Here is a 16,866-nt window from a genome sequence, read left to right as displayed (position 1 = left end):
CTATTTGTTTATAGAGTGTGTATAAATGGGACTGGTGCTCTTCCTCCTCCCCTACAACACGTAGATCCCCTTACCTCATTCAAGCCCTACCTTCTCTCTACTTGAAGGATTTCCCACTGCTTCCAGATGCTAGTGCCCCCTCCATTTAATCACCTTCTTTCTCTCTATAATTTATTCTGTCTATATTTATTTCGTATATGGACCCATTTCTGTACTTGCATGAGAAGCAGGGTAGTATAATGAAGAGAGAGCTGACCCAGGAGCTTGAGAAGACCTGGATTATGTTCTGTCTCATCCATGAGTTCCTAGGCCAATGAAGCCACAGGTCCAGCCTCTGTACTCAATAAACTTACACATGTATATGCTGTCTTCCCAAAGAGAATGTAAGTTAATTCACTACAGGGTCTATTTCTTTTCTTTTCTCTGAATCTTCAGCACCTAGCATAATGTCTGGCATTATATGCTTGTGGATTAATTGATGATTTTACACAAAATCAAGTTGTTTCCCTTTTTAAAAAGTCTAGTCCAAGGGGCAACTCAGTGGCTCCACGGTTTGAGAGCCAGACCCAGAGATGGGAGGTCCTAGGTTCAAATCTGGCCTCAGACACTTCCCAGCTGTGTGACTCTGGGCAAGTCACTTAACCCTCATTGCCTAACCCTTACTGTTCTTCTGCCTTGGAACCAATACATAGTATTGATTTTAAGATGGATGGTAAGGATTTTTAAAAAAGAATTGATACTAAGATAGAAGATAGGATTGAAAATAAAAAAAGAAAGAATTGGTCACCAGCTGATGAGATTTTGGGGACCAAAAACTTTACTAGGATGTAGAGAGACTGCCCTTTGCATTAATAGGAAAGAGTATTCACACCAATAAAATAAAGTCTTTAAAGTATTGATAAACTTTCATTTGCTTTTAGCATTTAAAATACACTTTTTGTTCAATCACACCTTTTTTAAATCCTTACCTTCCATCTTAGAATCAATACTGGGTATTGCTTCCAAGGCAGAAGAGTGGTCAGGGCTAGGCAATGGTAGGGTTAAATGACTTGCCCAAAGTCATACAACTAGCAAGTATTTGAGGCCACATTTGAACCCAGAACCTCCAGTCTCTAGGTCTGGCTCTCAATCCACTCAGCTACCTTGCTGTCCCCTCAATCATTCCATTTTGTTCTTTTAACCTTCTTAGGTGTTGTTTCATGACACAAGATGCCTCTTAAGAAGAGCAGGCACGGAGGGTATACCCACAGTGATGAATTCAGAGATCCACTCTGACCTACCTGATTCAAGAGGGTGATTCACATTGACTAAACTGTAACTTGACAATGCCTTTCCCATGAAGCTGGAGAATTTCTCTATATTCTATGGGCATTGCATGGAAGCCCGGTTTCGGTAATACATTGTCATAGTAGTGATGGCGGATGGGCTTGCCATTTGTGGTCTTAGAGAAAGGCCAAAATCCATACAGCTTCACATTCTCACACAGTTCGATGGCAGCACTTATGATCATTAAGCCAGAGGACAATCGAAATGCCTTTACACCTTTGGTTCTCCAGAACTGGTCAAGGCTTTTCAGGTACTTGGGATGAAAGAATATAGCCTTCTGCTTTGCCTTAAAACCATGGAGTGCTTGGTACACGTCAAAAGAGGTATTAGTATTTCTCCTAAAAGAAAATGCTGGCAGGATAAGGAATGCCTCTCCATAGGCCGCCATGTTGTCTAGAAATGTCGATTTATTTATATTTAACGCACCATACCTGACCAAACAAAATAGAACAAACTGTGACCAATAAAACGGATCTTTTTAGTAACAAGAGACTTATTTTCATAGACTCAGACACTAAACATTTATATTGATGAATAACAAATGAGGTATATAGTAGGTTTCAAGGAAATTAACTAGAGTCAATTGCCTATTCCCTGACAAAGCAAAGGCTTTCATCTCTCCGTGATGGGATTCATCCGCTTTTCGTTCTTTTTCCTCACCTGATTTCTAAGATGTCTCCAGGAAAAGCATTTGCTCCCTCTTCCTCCCTCCCAACTCTCTTACTGTTTCCTAGCTGATATATGGATGACAGCTTAAGGACTGGGGCTGGACCTGTTATTTCTCTGGCACAAAGCTAGGTCAGCACCTGGGTGTCAGGAGGGGGTCGAGGGCTGGATCTAGAATCAGGAAGATGTGAGCTCAAATCCTGTCTCAAGCATTTCTCAGTTGTGTGACCCTGGGTAAGTCACTTTAACTTCTGATTATTTCAGTTTTCTCAGCTGTAAAATGGGGATAATAATACCACCTTCCTCACAGGGTTGACAATATTTGTGAAGCACTTCGCACAGAGAAAGCACTCCCTTTTGTGCACCTTAGGGACCTGGAAAATTGTCTAAAATGCTTCAAGTCAGGAGCATGTAGGTGGCTCAGTGGATATAGAGTTAGACCTATACAAGGGAGATCCTGGGTTCAAATCTAGGTGCAGATATTTCCTAGCTGTGTGACCCTGGGCAAGTCACTTAATCCCCATTGCCTAACCCTTACCACTCTTCTGCCTTGGAACCAATCCATAATATTGATTCTAAGATGGAAAGTAAGTGGTTAAAACAAATAAGTATAACATGGAGAGATTAGGTGACTTGCCCCAGAGTCACACAGTCAATCTAGGGCACAGGTAATGAATGAGACCTGCACTCAGATTGTCTTGTCTTTGAGGCAAGCTCCCTAACCACTGGGCTATCAAGCTGCTTCTTATGAGATGACCATATTGAAATCATTTCTCACATTCCACCACCTTCATGAATTTTTCCTCAATATATAATTGAATAAATCCTTTGTTCTTGTTGTTTAGTCATTTTTCAGTAATGTCTGACTCTTTAAAAAAACAACCCTTACCTTCCACCTTAGAATCAATACTCTGTATTGGTTCTAAGGCAGAAGAGTGGTAAGGGCTGGGCAATGGGGGTCAAGTGACTTGCCCAGGGTCACACAGCTAGGAAGTGTTTGAGGCTACATTTGAACCCAGGACCTCCCATCTCTGGGTCTGGCTCTCAATCCACTGAGCCACCCAGTTGTCCCCCATGTCTGATTCTTTATGATTCCATTTTGGCAAAGATACTAAAACAGTTTGCCATTTTCCTTCCCAGTTCATTTTACAGATGAGAGAACTGAGACAAACAGGGTTAAGTGACTTGCCCAGAGTCAAACAGCTACTAAGTGTCTGAGACTGGATTTGAACTCAGATCTTTCTGACTTCAGGTCCAGCTTTCTAGCCACTGAGCCACCTTGATCTCTTTTATCTCACTCCCCCCCCCCAAGTTTTAGGTGCTCCACACATAGACTAAAGCATCACTTTAACACACCCCATACTTAAGAAATAAAATCACAAATACTTTTGTCCTATTTCCTCTATAAACTTGAACACATCTTGTTATTGACAGACTTCCTATGCTGATTCTTGCCTGTTTGGGGAACTCAAGCTCTCAGAACAAATAGCATAACATCACTTGTTTTTTTTTAGGGTATTTAAAAAATCCTGACCTTCTATTTTCCAATTGATTCTAAGTGTTAGTTCTAAGGTAGAAGTGCAGTAAAGGCCAGGTGATGGGGGCTAAGTGACTTGCCCAGGGTCACATGACTAGGAAATGTCTGAAGCCAGATCTGAACCCAGGACTTCTTGTCTCCAAATCTAGCTCTCTATCCACTGAACCACTGGGCTGGCCCTCATTTATGTTCTTGTTCAAATTTAATTAATAAACAAGATCAGATGATGAGAAGGATCTCCCAAGGGGCAATGGTGATGTGCACAATCGGCACTATAGGATTATAATATATTTCAAACTAGAAATTGTGAAAGAGAAGTGAGAAGTAATGTATGGGCTGTCATCTAAGAAGCTTAGTGGCTATAAATATGGACTGGTCAACTAATGAGATTGCAAATTAACAAATGGATATGCTGTGGGCTCCACTGGCACCCTTGTAATGTCAAGAAAAGGTGAGGAAAGTCCCCATGACATTGGGTGGGTGTCCTGTGGCCAATTTATGGGAAGTCAAGAATTATACACACACACACACACACACACACACACACACACACACACACACACACACACACAATATGGAGCCACTAACAGCACAATTAATTATCCAATTCCAGATTCAATTGAGTATCAAGTATTAAGAGAACAATAGGAGGGGTAAAAGTTTATTCTATAAAGCTTACTCTCTACTTTGAATTTTAGCCAATCAATCAGCCACATTTTCTAGTAGTCAGATTCTGTAGAGAAAGTGTGGAAACTGTTTTGAGGGATAAACAAACCAAAGAGGAAGCTGGGATTTTTTCCATTTGCTTCTCCCAAGGCTCATTCTCTGACTGTAAGGGTGTTACTATGCTTAGCTGTGACAGCACCAGTGTCCAACAAAGTCCCCGGATGGTCTAAAATCAGAGAAGATGCCATCTTTAAAGATAACGAATTGATAAGTAAAGAGTGGACTTATGAAGGCACTGGGAGAATTAGCCCAAGAAATATGTTCGTGTAACTTCTGATGAATGAGCACTTCACTTCACCCTGTTTTAGACCCATGGTGGTGATTGAAAATGATGGTTTAGATAAAGTTGTGTGTGTGTTTTAATTTAAACAGATTATCTTATTTTTCCAAGTGAAGAATTAAGGAGCTCCTGGAAAAAATAAATGAAAAAGGCAGAAGGGAAGGAAGGGAGAAAAAGAGCTTTAAATGAATAAGGGGGCAGCTGGGTGGCTCAGTGGATTGAGAGCCAGGCTTTCAAATGGGAGGTCCTAGGTTCAGATCTGGCCTAAAATACTTTCCCTGCTGTGTGACCCTGGGCAAGTCACTTGACCCCCATTGCCTAGTCCTTGCTGCTCTTCTGCCTTGGAACCAATAAACAGTGTTGATTCTAAGGAAGAAGGTAAGGTTTTTTTTTTAAATGAACAAACATTATTTAGCTTTAAAGATATATTTCTTAAATATTGTGTTCCAGAAACTAAATGAGGCTTTTAAATGAAGAAATCTGTAAATAGAAGAACATTAAAAGGATTTGTCATTTTTGTCAGTCTGGGAAACTCCCATCTATATCTTAGTAGATTTGCCGCAGGATTGACAAGAACTGAGAAAAGTAAGGTTAAATGACTGCCCAGGATTATAACATTCATAAGGATCAGAGGCAGGATTTGACTCTAATTCTAAACCTAGCACTGTACTATTCTGCCTGTAGATAAAATATGTACCAGATGAAAAGTTGTGCTAAAAGTTTATGTGAAACTTATGACAATTGCACAATAACATCATTATCAAAAAGAATAAATTCATTTTTGGGGGTTTAGTCACATCTGACTCTTCATGATTCTAGTTTCGGTTTTCTTGGCAGAGATACTGGAAAGGTTTTCATTGCCTTCTCTAGTTCATTTTACAGATGAAGAAACTGAGGCAAACAGGGTTAAGTGACTTGCCAAAGGTCACATAGCTAGTAAATGTGATATCATATTTGAACTCAGGCCACCTAGCTGCTCTTTTCACTTGTATAAGCAACATTTAATCATAGAATCAGATATTTGGGAGTTAGAAAAGACCTCAGAGTTCCCTTAGTCCAACTCCATCATTTTATTTATGATGAAGAAACTGAAGACCATAAAGATTCAGTGACTTTCCAAAGATCACACAATTGTATGTGGGAGAGGTAGGTTTTGAACTCAGGTCCTCTGTCTTCCAAACAATTTTCTTTTATCACAACACTCAGTCCCAAGTAAACTCTGGCCAAAGACTGATGTAACAGGACATCAAAAATTGTTCATGAAAAACTATAGAACTGTTATGAGGGGTTTGTTTTTCTTTTTAAAAAATGATTGTTCAATTAAGGGGTAGTGGTAAGAGGGAGAGAAAAGAAATGCTTATAAAAATGAAAAAATATGTAACACTAATGGTACTTACTTCTGCTGAATGATGCTAGGATTAACAGTGACCAGACTGGTTTTATTGCCAACGTCTTTGACAAAGTTTCCTGTGACTGGAGGGAGATTACACCTGAAATTGATGATGGAAAATAATTTTAAAATATTGAAAAACATTACAACTTTACAAAATAGGAAACCCATGAAAACTTTACTTTCTCACAAAAGATTACCTCTCCCTCATGGTGGCCCAACAAACTGTACTTTACTTCAATTAGAAACTCTTTAAAGAAGTTGGCCTTTGGTCCCAGAGTAACTTATAAATGCTTTGGATTAAAATAATTTTATTTATATCAAAAAGATAAGTGTGAAATGGTAGGAACAAGTAAAATTGGGAGAGATAAGAGCAAAGGGAGAAGAATGGAAATAGATTAAAGAATGGGGATGACAATCATATGTTGACTATCCTTTGAAGGATTCCAAATACTGCAATCAGAGAGAAAGTCTGAATGTTCTGTTTGTACCCTTAAGGTACTAAATGAACCCGAAGTGCTTTGGGGAGATCCTCTACGAAGGTCTTATCAGAAACCTAGGACAAGATTTACACAACAGATGGGCTCCAATGTTACCTTGAATTTTCTCAAGGTAAAATGTGATACCTTCAAAAGGGTGTATTAGACTTGAAGTCAAGAACTCTTGGGTCAGAGCCTAGCTGTGTAATCCTAAGCAAATCACTCAATATTTCTGAGTCTTACTTTCCTCATCTGTACTAATAGAAACCATAATAATACTTATCTTCAGGGTTTGGCTTTGGCATCATCTCTTATAGAAAGCCTTTTCTGATTCCCCTAGTTTTTTTTTAATAGTTTAAAAATTTTTTATTAAAGAAAAGTCACAGCCATCAAGTTAAGGATCCCTGATCTGTGGATGATTTATGAGAAGATATGAGAGTAATCATAGGAAAAGAAAACCTGAGTTTCTACTAGTGAGGAGAAAGTCTACCTTGATGAGGTCATAGATTCAGCAAAAGGGGAGAAGGAAGGAAGGAAGGAAGGAAGGAAGGAAGGAAGGAAGGAAGGAAGGAAGGAAGGAAGGAAGGAAAGAAGGAAAGAAGGAAGGAAAGAAGGAAGGAAAGAAGGAAGGAAGGAAGGAAGAAGAGAAAGGAAGGAAGGAAGGAAGGAAGGAAGGAAGGAAGGAAGGAAGGAAGGAAGGAAGAAAGGAACAAAGGAAGAGAAGGAAGTTCCCTCCATGTTTACCCACTAATAGTGTGTTACCTCAATCTTTTTTTTTTTAATTTTATAGTATTTTATTTGATCATTTCCATGCATTATTCATTAAAGACAAAAATAATTTTCTTTTCCTCCCCCCCACCCCCCGTAGCCGACGCGTGACTCCACTGGGTATCACATGTGTTCTTGCTTCGAACCCATTGCCATGTTGTTAATATTTGCATTAGAGTGTTCGTTTAGAGTCTCTCCTCTGATTCCCCTAGTTTTTAATGCTCTCCACTTTCCAACTTTCTTTATAGATCTGAGTATGTAGGTTGTCTTTCTACAGAATAATGTGAACTCTTTGAAGGCTCAGACTATTTAATTTCTGCTTCTTAGCATAATGCCAGGGACATAATAGATACTTAACAAATGTCCACTGAACTCAATTATAACATGACTGGTATGGATGATTAAAAAAAAAAAGATCCAAAACACAAACCCTTAAGACTTTCTGGCCTTTAAAGACTTTGTTGTGCACAGGAATTGGTGAAGGAGGGGTGGGTTAATGACAGCATTAACTAACCACATCTGTGACTCATCACGCTCTGTGATTTCAGCAGCTGGCCAGCGCTTGGCAGGTCTGCCTGATAACAGTACTTCTGGCAACTGTCAAAATGCCATGGCAATAAAATGGAACACCTTGGGGAAAGGGAGGTTTTAGTAATGGATAGCAGGGACAGTAATGGGTCTGGCTAACACATGCCTCGAGGAAAATCTGTTCATTGCTGGTTCAAATTCTGGTGGAAGTGTGAAGGCAAGACACATTTCCAACAGGGTATCATGCCAGGATTTTCCAGAAAATCACTACTCTAATAATTCATTATGACATAGAAGTGATCCTGGATTCCCCAAAAAATGTTCATTCAGAGTATAAACTCTGGTTGGTTCTATGAAGCTAAGGAAGCTTTTAGTATAGAACAAGCAAAAGAAAGCATATGTTCAAACATCAGACTAGATGAATACAGAGAGGTTTATTTCCAGGAGGTTTAGCAATTTGATAACTGTTGGCCAAAATTACATGAGAAACTGATAAAAACACAAAACATCCAGTTGTGTAGACCCCTTCTGCTTTTGCTACAGCAGTGATAAAGTCATCGAAAAGGTAGCAGATATCCATATCCAGAGAAAGAACCGTGGGAGTAGAAACAGAAGAAAAACATTTGCTTGGTCGCATGGTTTGTTAGGTTTATGTTTGGGGATGTAAATTCTAACCAATCACTCTATTTCAAACAATAATATGGAAATAAGTCTTGATCAATGATACCTATAAAACCCAGTGGAATTGTGTGTTGGCTATGGGAGGGGGTTGGGAGGAGGGGAGGGAAAGAACATGAATCATGTAAAAATGGAAAAAAATTCTAAATTAATTAAATAAATATTTAAAAAAAGAAAAAAAGAACTCAAATGAAAGAAAAGTTAAAAATAGAAAAGGTAGCAGAGGCTGCTAAGAGTCATCAAGTTCTTGGACTATCTACAAGTATTAATTTAACTATTGGCGGCCTTAATGTGTAAGTTTGTGCAGTGATACACTACTTGGAGGAACTGGATGATACTCATTTTGGCATTCTTGCAATAAATGAAACCAGGAGATATAAATCCATTTCAGCAAAATGAAAGTAAGGCTCAAACATTCTCTTAGGAGGTAAAGAACTGATGAATTCCTGGAATTAATTACACCTCAAACCCAAAGACAACAAAAATAGTATTTAATGGTTTATTTGGTTATCTTGCCTTCTATGTGCTTTGTGCAAAAGCAAATATCACAAATATTCTGAGGATAGTAGTTTAAGCTCTGAAAGCTCTTGTAGAGGATGAAAGAAAGGAAGTCTACTGAAGACAATGCAAGATTATCCAAATAAATGAAATATATATACTCTGATACTTAGTGACTTCAAGACAAAGGTGGGCACAGAGGAGAATGACAAAAAAAATGCACTGCTAAATACAGCAGAGATCAAGAGAACTAAGACTTGTAGGCCACTCAGAAGCTTTGCTTATGTACAACATGAATATTGTCTTTAAGAAGAAATGAGCAAGTTACTAGACCATTAAAAAATAGTCAAGTCATACAGCACCAACTATATATAGTCAGATCATCATTGGTTAGAATGAATGTCAAAACCAATATTAAATTAGAAGGCTAGAGAGGGGAATTGCATTGTGTGCAATTATAGTAACTCTAACCTAAACTGTTTAAATATACTGTAAATTCAGAAAAGTGACATGAACAAAAGGCATTGATTCTATCATTATTCCTTAGAGAAGTTTAAGTGGTGCAAAATATCGAACCAACACAAGGAGTGCAAAAGAATCCAGAAAAAAAGTCTTAGTTAGCAAGCACTTGATCCCTTTGACAAATAGAGATGGTGGACAGAGACCACACTGATTCAGAACACAATCTCAGTTTCATTTGTAAAATATGGAAAATTGTTGTGAGTGATGTTGCTTCAAAATATGGTAGGTGCAAATCAAAACAACTCTGAGGTATCACCTAACACCTAGCAGATTGGCTAACATGACAGCTATGGAAAGTAATGAATGCTGGAGGGGATGCGGCAAAGTGGGGACATTAATTCATTGCTGGTGGAGTTGTGAACTGATTCAACCATTCTGGAGGGCAATTTGGAACTATGCCCAAAGAGTGCTAAAAGACTGCCTGGCCTTTGATCTAGCCATAGCACTGCTGGGTTTTTAGCCCAAAGAGATAATAAGGAAAAAGACCTGTACAAGAATATTCATTGCTGCACTCTTTGTGGTGGCCAAAAATTGGAAAATGAGGGGATGCCCTTCAATTGGGGAATGGCTGAACAAATTGTGGTATATGTTGGTGATGGAATACTATTTTGCTCAAAGGAATAATAAAGTGGAGGAATTCCATGGAGACTGGAACAACCTCCAGGAAGTGATGCAGAGTGAGAGGAGCAGAACCAGGAAAACATTGTACACAGAGACTGATACACTGTGGTACAATCGAAGGTGATGGACTCCTCCACTAGGGACAATGCAATGTCCCTGAACAATCTGCAGGAATCTGAAAAACACTATCCACAAGCAGAGGATAAACTGTGGGAGTAAAAACACCAATGAAAAGCAACTGCTTGACTACAGGGGCTGAGAGGAAATGACTGAGGAGAGACTCTAAATGAACACTCTAGTGCAAATACCAACAACATGGAAATGGGTTCGAATCAAGAACACATGTGAAACTTGTGGAATTGTGCGTTGGCTATGGGGGGGAGGAAAAGAAAATGATCTTTGTCTCCAATGAATAATGTTTTGAAATGACCAAATAAAATATTGTTTTAAAAAAATGGTGGGAATTCATTGAGGAAAAGATGAGCCTATGGCGTTTTTGGTTTGACACCCAGTCAAACTAGATTCCCTTTATAATATTGGTAAATACATCTCTAAGGAGGCCTCAAAGAGATAGGAATGGAATAGTTTTGTTAGCATTTTCATGACAATCTAGCTTTATTAATGATAATGCCTGTAATATAAAAGGCACTTAATAAATGCTGGCTAATTGACTTGGTACACATCATCTCAGTACCAAAATATGTAGTAAGAACATATCAATGGCACTTAAGAAGGTAAAGTCAGGAATATAGTCTGGACCAGAGCAAATGCACAGAGAAGAAATTTGTACTGCCAAGATCAATTTTATTATTATTTTAAAAAAAACCTTACCTTCCATTTTAGAATCAATACTGTGCATTGGTTCCAAGGCATTAGAGTGGTAAGGGCTAGGCAATGGGGGTTAAGTAACTTGCCCAGGGTCATACACATAGGAAGTGTCTGAGGCCAGATTTAAACCCAGGATCTCCCATCTCTGGGCCTGGCTCTCAATCCACTGAGTCACCCAGCTGCATTCCCCCCCCCCCTCATCAATTTTAAAAGAATGTAAAGAACAATTTTAAGTAATTTAAACAAAAAAGACAATTATAAAGATAATAGTAACTAATGACACAGCTATCTTCTTTCTCATGTGAAGATTGGATTTGGCTCTCTCCTGATTATAACAATGAAGGTACTTAGCTCTTCCTTGGTTGTAAAGATTAAATTATAATCCCCAGTCTATGTTTAGATTTTAATATTCATAGTGTAAACACAGTACTTAAAGTTGAGTATGGAGATCTACCCATTTTGGATTTTAACCACAAAAAGGTATGAACACCCATTTCATACACTGAGTAGGAGGTCTGTGACCCATGTGTGGAAGAGTGGGCAGTCCTGGAGTGGAATGTCAGCTGTGATTGGTAGACATAAAATTTAGGGGAAGTGACACAAGAGAAAAAGGTCTTTAAAAGTGGAAACAGAGACACACAGAAGGATAGACACTTGGACTTGTAGTGAAGGGACATTTGAAGGGAGTCACTTGGAGAGAAGACACTTGGAGTAAAGACAGACACTTGAAGAGAGATATTTAGAGTGAAAAGAGACACTTGGAGTGAAGAGACACAGTTGGAGTTTGAGGCTGATAAAAGAATCTGCTGATTGAACTGACAATGTGGTGAGTATAAAGGCTGACTTCCTTCCTTGACCTTTCTGGAGGCATGAGCCTCTGGGAAAGGCCCATTGTCTTGAGACTCCTTTCCCCTGGCTGGGGCCTTTGAGTTCCTATCTGGCTCAGAGGAAGCCAATGTTCTCTCTCTCTCTCTCTCTCTCTCTCTCTCTCTCTCTCTCTCTCTCTCTCTCTCTATCTCTCTCTCTCTCTCTCTCCCCCCCCCCCCCTTTTCTCTCTTACTTAATATCTTCCCTCTATTGTAAATAAACTACCATAAATTCCATTTTACTTTAGTAATTCCTTTTTGGGAATTAGAAATTAAATCCCTGGTGACCAATTAAATATTCAATACAACCATAAATTGAACACTCACTCTCTTAAATATTAGTGAGAATGGTCTATGAATGAACTAAAAGTGTTCTTGATGAAAATACTAGAAGGAAAGAAGCAGTCTTTTGCAGATAGCTTTCTATAGGAAACATCTTCATAGTAATATGATTGACTAAGAAATATTAAGGACACAAAATGTCACTAGGTCTCTTTGATTTTGAATACAAGAATAGTTGATTCAGTAAAGCAAAATACAAGACAAAGCATCCTTCCCTTCACATATGACAATTTATAAAGCCCCAACACAGATTCAACCATGTAAATCATTTTGATCGACAATCTGCTGAGTCTCAGGAACAAATGACAATTAAGACAAGGATTCACATGCTCACTAGTTACTCTTCAGCATCAGAGAGAACAATTTTTCAAAGCTTAAATATGAAGAATTCTTAGTAATGATACGTTTTTCAAATGTTAATATTTGTAGGTGAAGTGCTGGCTCTACACAATGCTTTGTATGTAGTAGGATGATGAGCAATAGCATGCCATTTGGTGATTCTGATGGATAGCTAAAGGAAAGAGATCACCATATCAGCATCCTTTTCATTAGTTTAACTTGCTTATGTTACAGGCAAGGAAACTGAGACCTGGTCAAAGATCACCGGCCCCAAAAAGATTGCGTGGCAGTACTAAATTACTTGTCCTCTAACCACCTATAGTTTGAAATAAAAAGGGAGAAAAATATTCCAGACGATCCTATAAATTTATCCTGGGACAAACTAAACCTTTATATATCTAAAACTCTCAACTAATGATCCTAAGAGACCTTTCAAAAGAAAAAAAAAACTAACAGAATTCCAGCAACTCTTATTCTAACTCTCATTATCACTCTATCGCACTGTCCAAAGCTCAAAGCCATTGCTAACTTCAAAGAGAGCAGTGTGCTCAGATTGATTTCTGAGGCAGCCTAAGTGGATTAGAGAAACATATTCCTTTACCTTTGATTTGTTCTTAAAAATTGAAAAATGATCATTAACTTTATACTAACATGTCTTTATTTTCAAGATTTACTGTGAAGTGAAGTGAAAATTTAAGCAGAAAATTTCATCAATGATGCCATGGGAATTGTCAAAATCTTCAGTAAGTGCAACTATTTTTCTTTATTATAGCTTTCTTTCAGATGAAATATTTTGGGTTCATGGGGGCAGAACTATGATTTCTTTATCTAGAAGCCTAGGGTAGAGAGCTTTGGTTCATGCTGGAACAGTTGATTTTTTAGCCTTTCAGTTTTATTGGTGTGCTTTATTTTTACATCACATATACTTACAGATTACTCTTTCTTAGTGAGAGGTTTCTTGGGGGAGAAAAAGGAAAATAGTTTTAAAAAACTAATAGTATAGCGACTCCAACTGAAAGTTCATGAAACACAAGGTCAAGTTCAAGGTCAGTTTTTTCATGGGACAACCTCACTAGAAAAGCATGTAAATGAGAATAAGGTTACTGATCAGGGAGATGCAAGAACTGTCACCAGAAAATACCAGTTGAATTTCAAGGAATTGACAGGTTAACAACATATGGCAGTAAGATGTGGAGCTGTCAATGACCACTCGATGGTACTTAATCATTTGAAAAACCATTTGCCTGCAGATTGTCCTTGTGGCTAGTAACTGCTTGTTAGTTGTTTGTACTTTTATAAATTCCAAAGAGATGTTGTAGCAGCAGGATCTGGACATCTCTTACCCACTATGATTATGCCTATTCAGATCACATCTAGAATACTGTGTCCTATTCTGGACACCATATTTTAGAAAAAAAAATTAATAATCTAGACCAGTGATGGCAAACTGCAAACTGCTTGGAGAAGGGGAGGGGAACATCCCTGTCCTGCATTCCTCTGAATTTCTAGTAATGAACTTTGGCAAATTCTATGCTAGTGTGATGGCACATGTACCTAAAGAGAGGGCTCTGAGTGCTCCACCTCTGGCATGTGTGCCATAGGTTCACCAACAAAGGTCTAGACTGTGTCAAGAAGAAGATGAATAGAATGATAGGACAGAATACTATGGCCCATTGGTTGACAAAAATAGGGAGGGTTAGCTTGAAGAGACTTAGGATGTAATAGTGGTTTTCAAGAATTTAAGAGGTATTGCTTAGAAAACATATTTTTTCTGTGGAAAACAGGAAACAGGAGCAAAAGGTAAAAAAATGCAGAGAGACTGGCACAAGGAAAAACTTTTTAACAATTAGAGTTATATGAAAGTGACAACTTCAATAAACTTTACCCTGAGGTTCTCTCTACTAAATGATGACTCCCCTCAAATCTACCATTTTAAGAAGAACCCAGCCATCCTTCACATAATTCACTTGAATTCCTCCTTGCCTACCTCCTTACTCTTCCTTCCTTTCTTTTCTTACTTCCCTAATTCTACCACTTTTGAGCTCCCCTTTAGTTTTTGTCTTCCTCCATTAGAATATAAACTCTGAGGACAGACTGTCTTTCTTGTTTGTTCTTATCTTCCAGGAATATCGAACAGTGCCTATTGGTCCATAGTAAGCATTTAATAAATTCTCTATCTAATAATATATTTATCATCGGTCTATTCATCTATCACCCATCTATCTATCATCTGATGAGCTGCCTTTTTGGGAGGAAGTAGTGATAAAATGTACAGAGCTTCAGAAATCTTAAAAGCTTTATGTAAATGTCAGTTATTTTTTTAATTAGAACTACTCAATTCCTCCTCATTGGAAGGCTTTAATCAGAGGCTGAATGTCCATTTTTTAGACAGTTATAAGGAGCACTTTTAAGGGATAGACAGGTGAGATTAAAATCCTAACTCAACATTCTATGAACTTGTATTCTCATGAGGATCTATCTAGTGAAGCAGGGGTGCTGAAAGGTACTGAAACAGATTTAGGAATTTTTACCAAAGAAAATAAGCTGGATTTCATATGACAGAAAGAACAATACAGAGGAACAGGATATGTAGTCAGTAGTAGCCAGTATGCAGCATTTCTATGCCTGTAGAAGCAGGAACCTTTGGCAGCTTATAGGTAACTGCCTATGTTCACTGCATGCTCTGTAAATGTCCACCAAATGTTGTGGTATAAGGTATTCCTATGGATTGAGAAGTGTGATCAGCTGGAAGAATCAGATAAGTAGCTAGTAGATCAAACCTGCTCAGCTCCCCTTTTTGGCTTGTAATATGTCCAGGGGCTTGAGAAAATCAAGGACATGGCTGTGGACCCACGGAAACATCCAGGGAACACTCATCTTTTGCACTATACACCCTTTTAATTGCTTTAGGTACACTTACAACAAGGACATGAGAAGAAAGATCCCAGAAGGTCCAAATCCCTACAACTGGGCACCTGTGTCATCCTGGTTCACCTACCTTGGTTTTTGTTTCTAAATGCTTTTTACCCACAATTTTAACTAGTTTGATAGAGTATCAATACTGTCCTTGATTGCTACTTTTGCTCAGATATTCTCCCTCAGATAGTCTGGGTGCAGATGCAAGCAGGCATGGTGCACCTTTGTTACTTGTCCCTTAACTATATCTGCCCACTCTCTCATCAATCAGGCATTTAGAAATTATAACTACTTGCTTGATATACTGGTTATTGTAACATTAATCATAAAAAACTCATTCAGTAATTGTAGGGCTGTCAGGTATATTGACAATATCTTTGGCCCAAGCTTTATAAGTAAGATTTAAAATCATAGGGGACATGCTTAAGGGAAGTCATCTAGTTTTCATTTGCTTGAAAGAGCTGGGTCAAATCGATAAGCTTAAATAATTCTTATAATATCTAAATATCATTCATTTAAAAAATGATACAGGGGGCAGGAGATCCTGGGTTCAAATCTGACCTCAGACACTTCCTAGCTATATGACCCTGGCCAAGTCACTTAATCCCTACTATCTTGCCTTCCAGTTCTTCCACCTTGGAACCAATACACAGAATTGATTCTAAGATGGAAGGTAAGGTTTTTCTGTTTGTTTGTTTTAAATGACATGAGTGGTATGAAAAGTAAAGCTTTCTTCTTATTCTGAAAAGATGGAAAATTTTGTCAAAATAAGGTCTCCCCAGATGGATGATCCATCACTTCAACATATGCAGGGAAGTGTAGTATTTTGTAATTTATCTTATCAAAATGACAAGTACAAAGAATATTCATAGCTGAGCTCTTTGTGGTGGCCAAAAATTGGAAAATGAGGGGATGCCCTTCAGTTGGGGAATGGCTGAACAAATTGTTGGTGATGGAATACTATTGTGCTCAAAGGAATAATAAAGTGGAGGGATTCCATGGGAACTGGAACAACCTCCAGGAAGTGATGCAGAGTGAGAGGAGCAGAACCAGGAGAACATTGTATACAGAGACTGATACACTGTGGCACAATCAAATGTAATGGACTTTTCTACCAGCAGCAATGCAATGATCCAGGACAATTCTGAGGGACTTATGAGAAAAAACACTATCCACATCTAGAGGAAGAACTCTGGGAATAGAAACACAGAAGAAAAACAACTGCTTGATCACATGGGTTGATGGGAATATGATTGGGGTTATAAACCCTAAATGATCACCCTAGTGCAAATATCAATAATATGGAAATAGATCTTGACCAAAGACACATGTAAAACCCAGTAGAATTGTGCATCAGATATGGGAGGTGGTGTAGGGAAGGGGAGGGAAAGAACATGATTTTTGTAATCCTGGAAAAATGCTCTAAATTAATCAATTAAATAAAATTTTAAGAAATTTAAAAAAAGATGATGAGTATATCTGTTGGTTCATTTTTGATTTAGCAGGAAAATATCAAGTCTTATGATTACAGATTCCTCATGTGCATTTACCAAGAT

At 38.2% G+C, this 16,866-nt stretch overlaps 1 protein-coding gene across 1 annotated transcript in view; it reads right to left on the bottom strand.

Annotated features, from left to right (window-relative positions):
- Window positions 1-1,280: 1,280 nt before the first annotated feature.
- The window catches only part of ST8SIA6 (ST8 alpha-N-acetyl-neuraminide alpha-2,8-sialyltransferase 6), a 113,290-nt gene continuing 97,704 nt past the window's right edge, over window positions 1,281-16,866 (bottom strand). The window contains exons 7-8 of the mRNA XM_007504917.3: window positions 5,933-6,025; window positions 1,281-1,757 (exon numbers count right to left, since the gene is read on the bottom strand). Of these exons, the coding sequence (XP_007504979.2) occupies window positions 1,286-1,757; window positions 5,933-6,025 (565 nt within the window). The 3' untranslated portion in view covers window positions 1,281-1,285. The remainder of the gene's footprint in view (window positions 1,758-5,932; window positions 6,026-16,866) is intronic.

This window comes from Monodelphis domestica, chromosome 5 (genome assembly GCF_027887165.1).
Source record: "Monodelphis domestica isolate mMonDom1 chromosome 5, mMonDom1.pri, whole genome shotgun sequence".
NCBI lineage: Eukaryota > Metazoa > Chordata > Mammalia > Didelphimorphia > Didelphidae > Monodelphis > Monodelphis domestica.
Note: the sequence above shows the minus strand (reverse complement) of the source record. Positions and strands in the feature narration are given on the sequence as shown.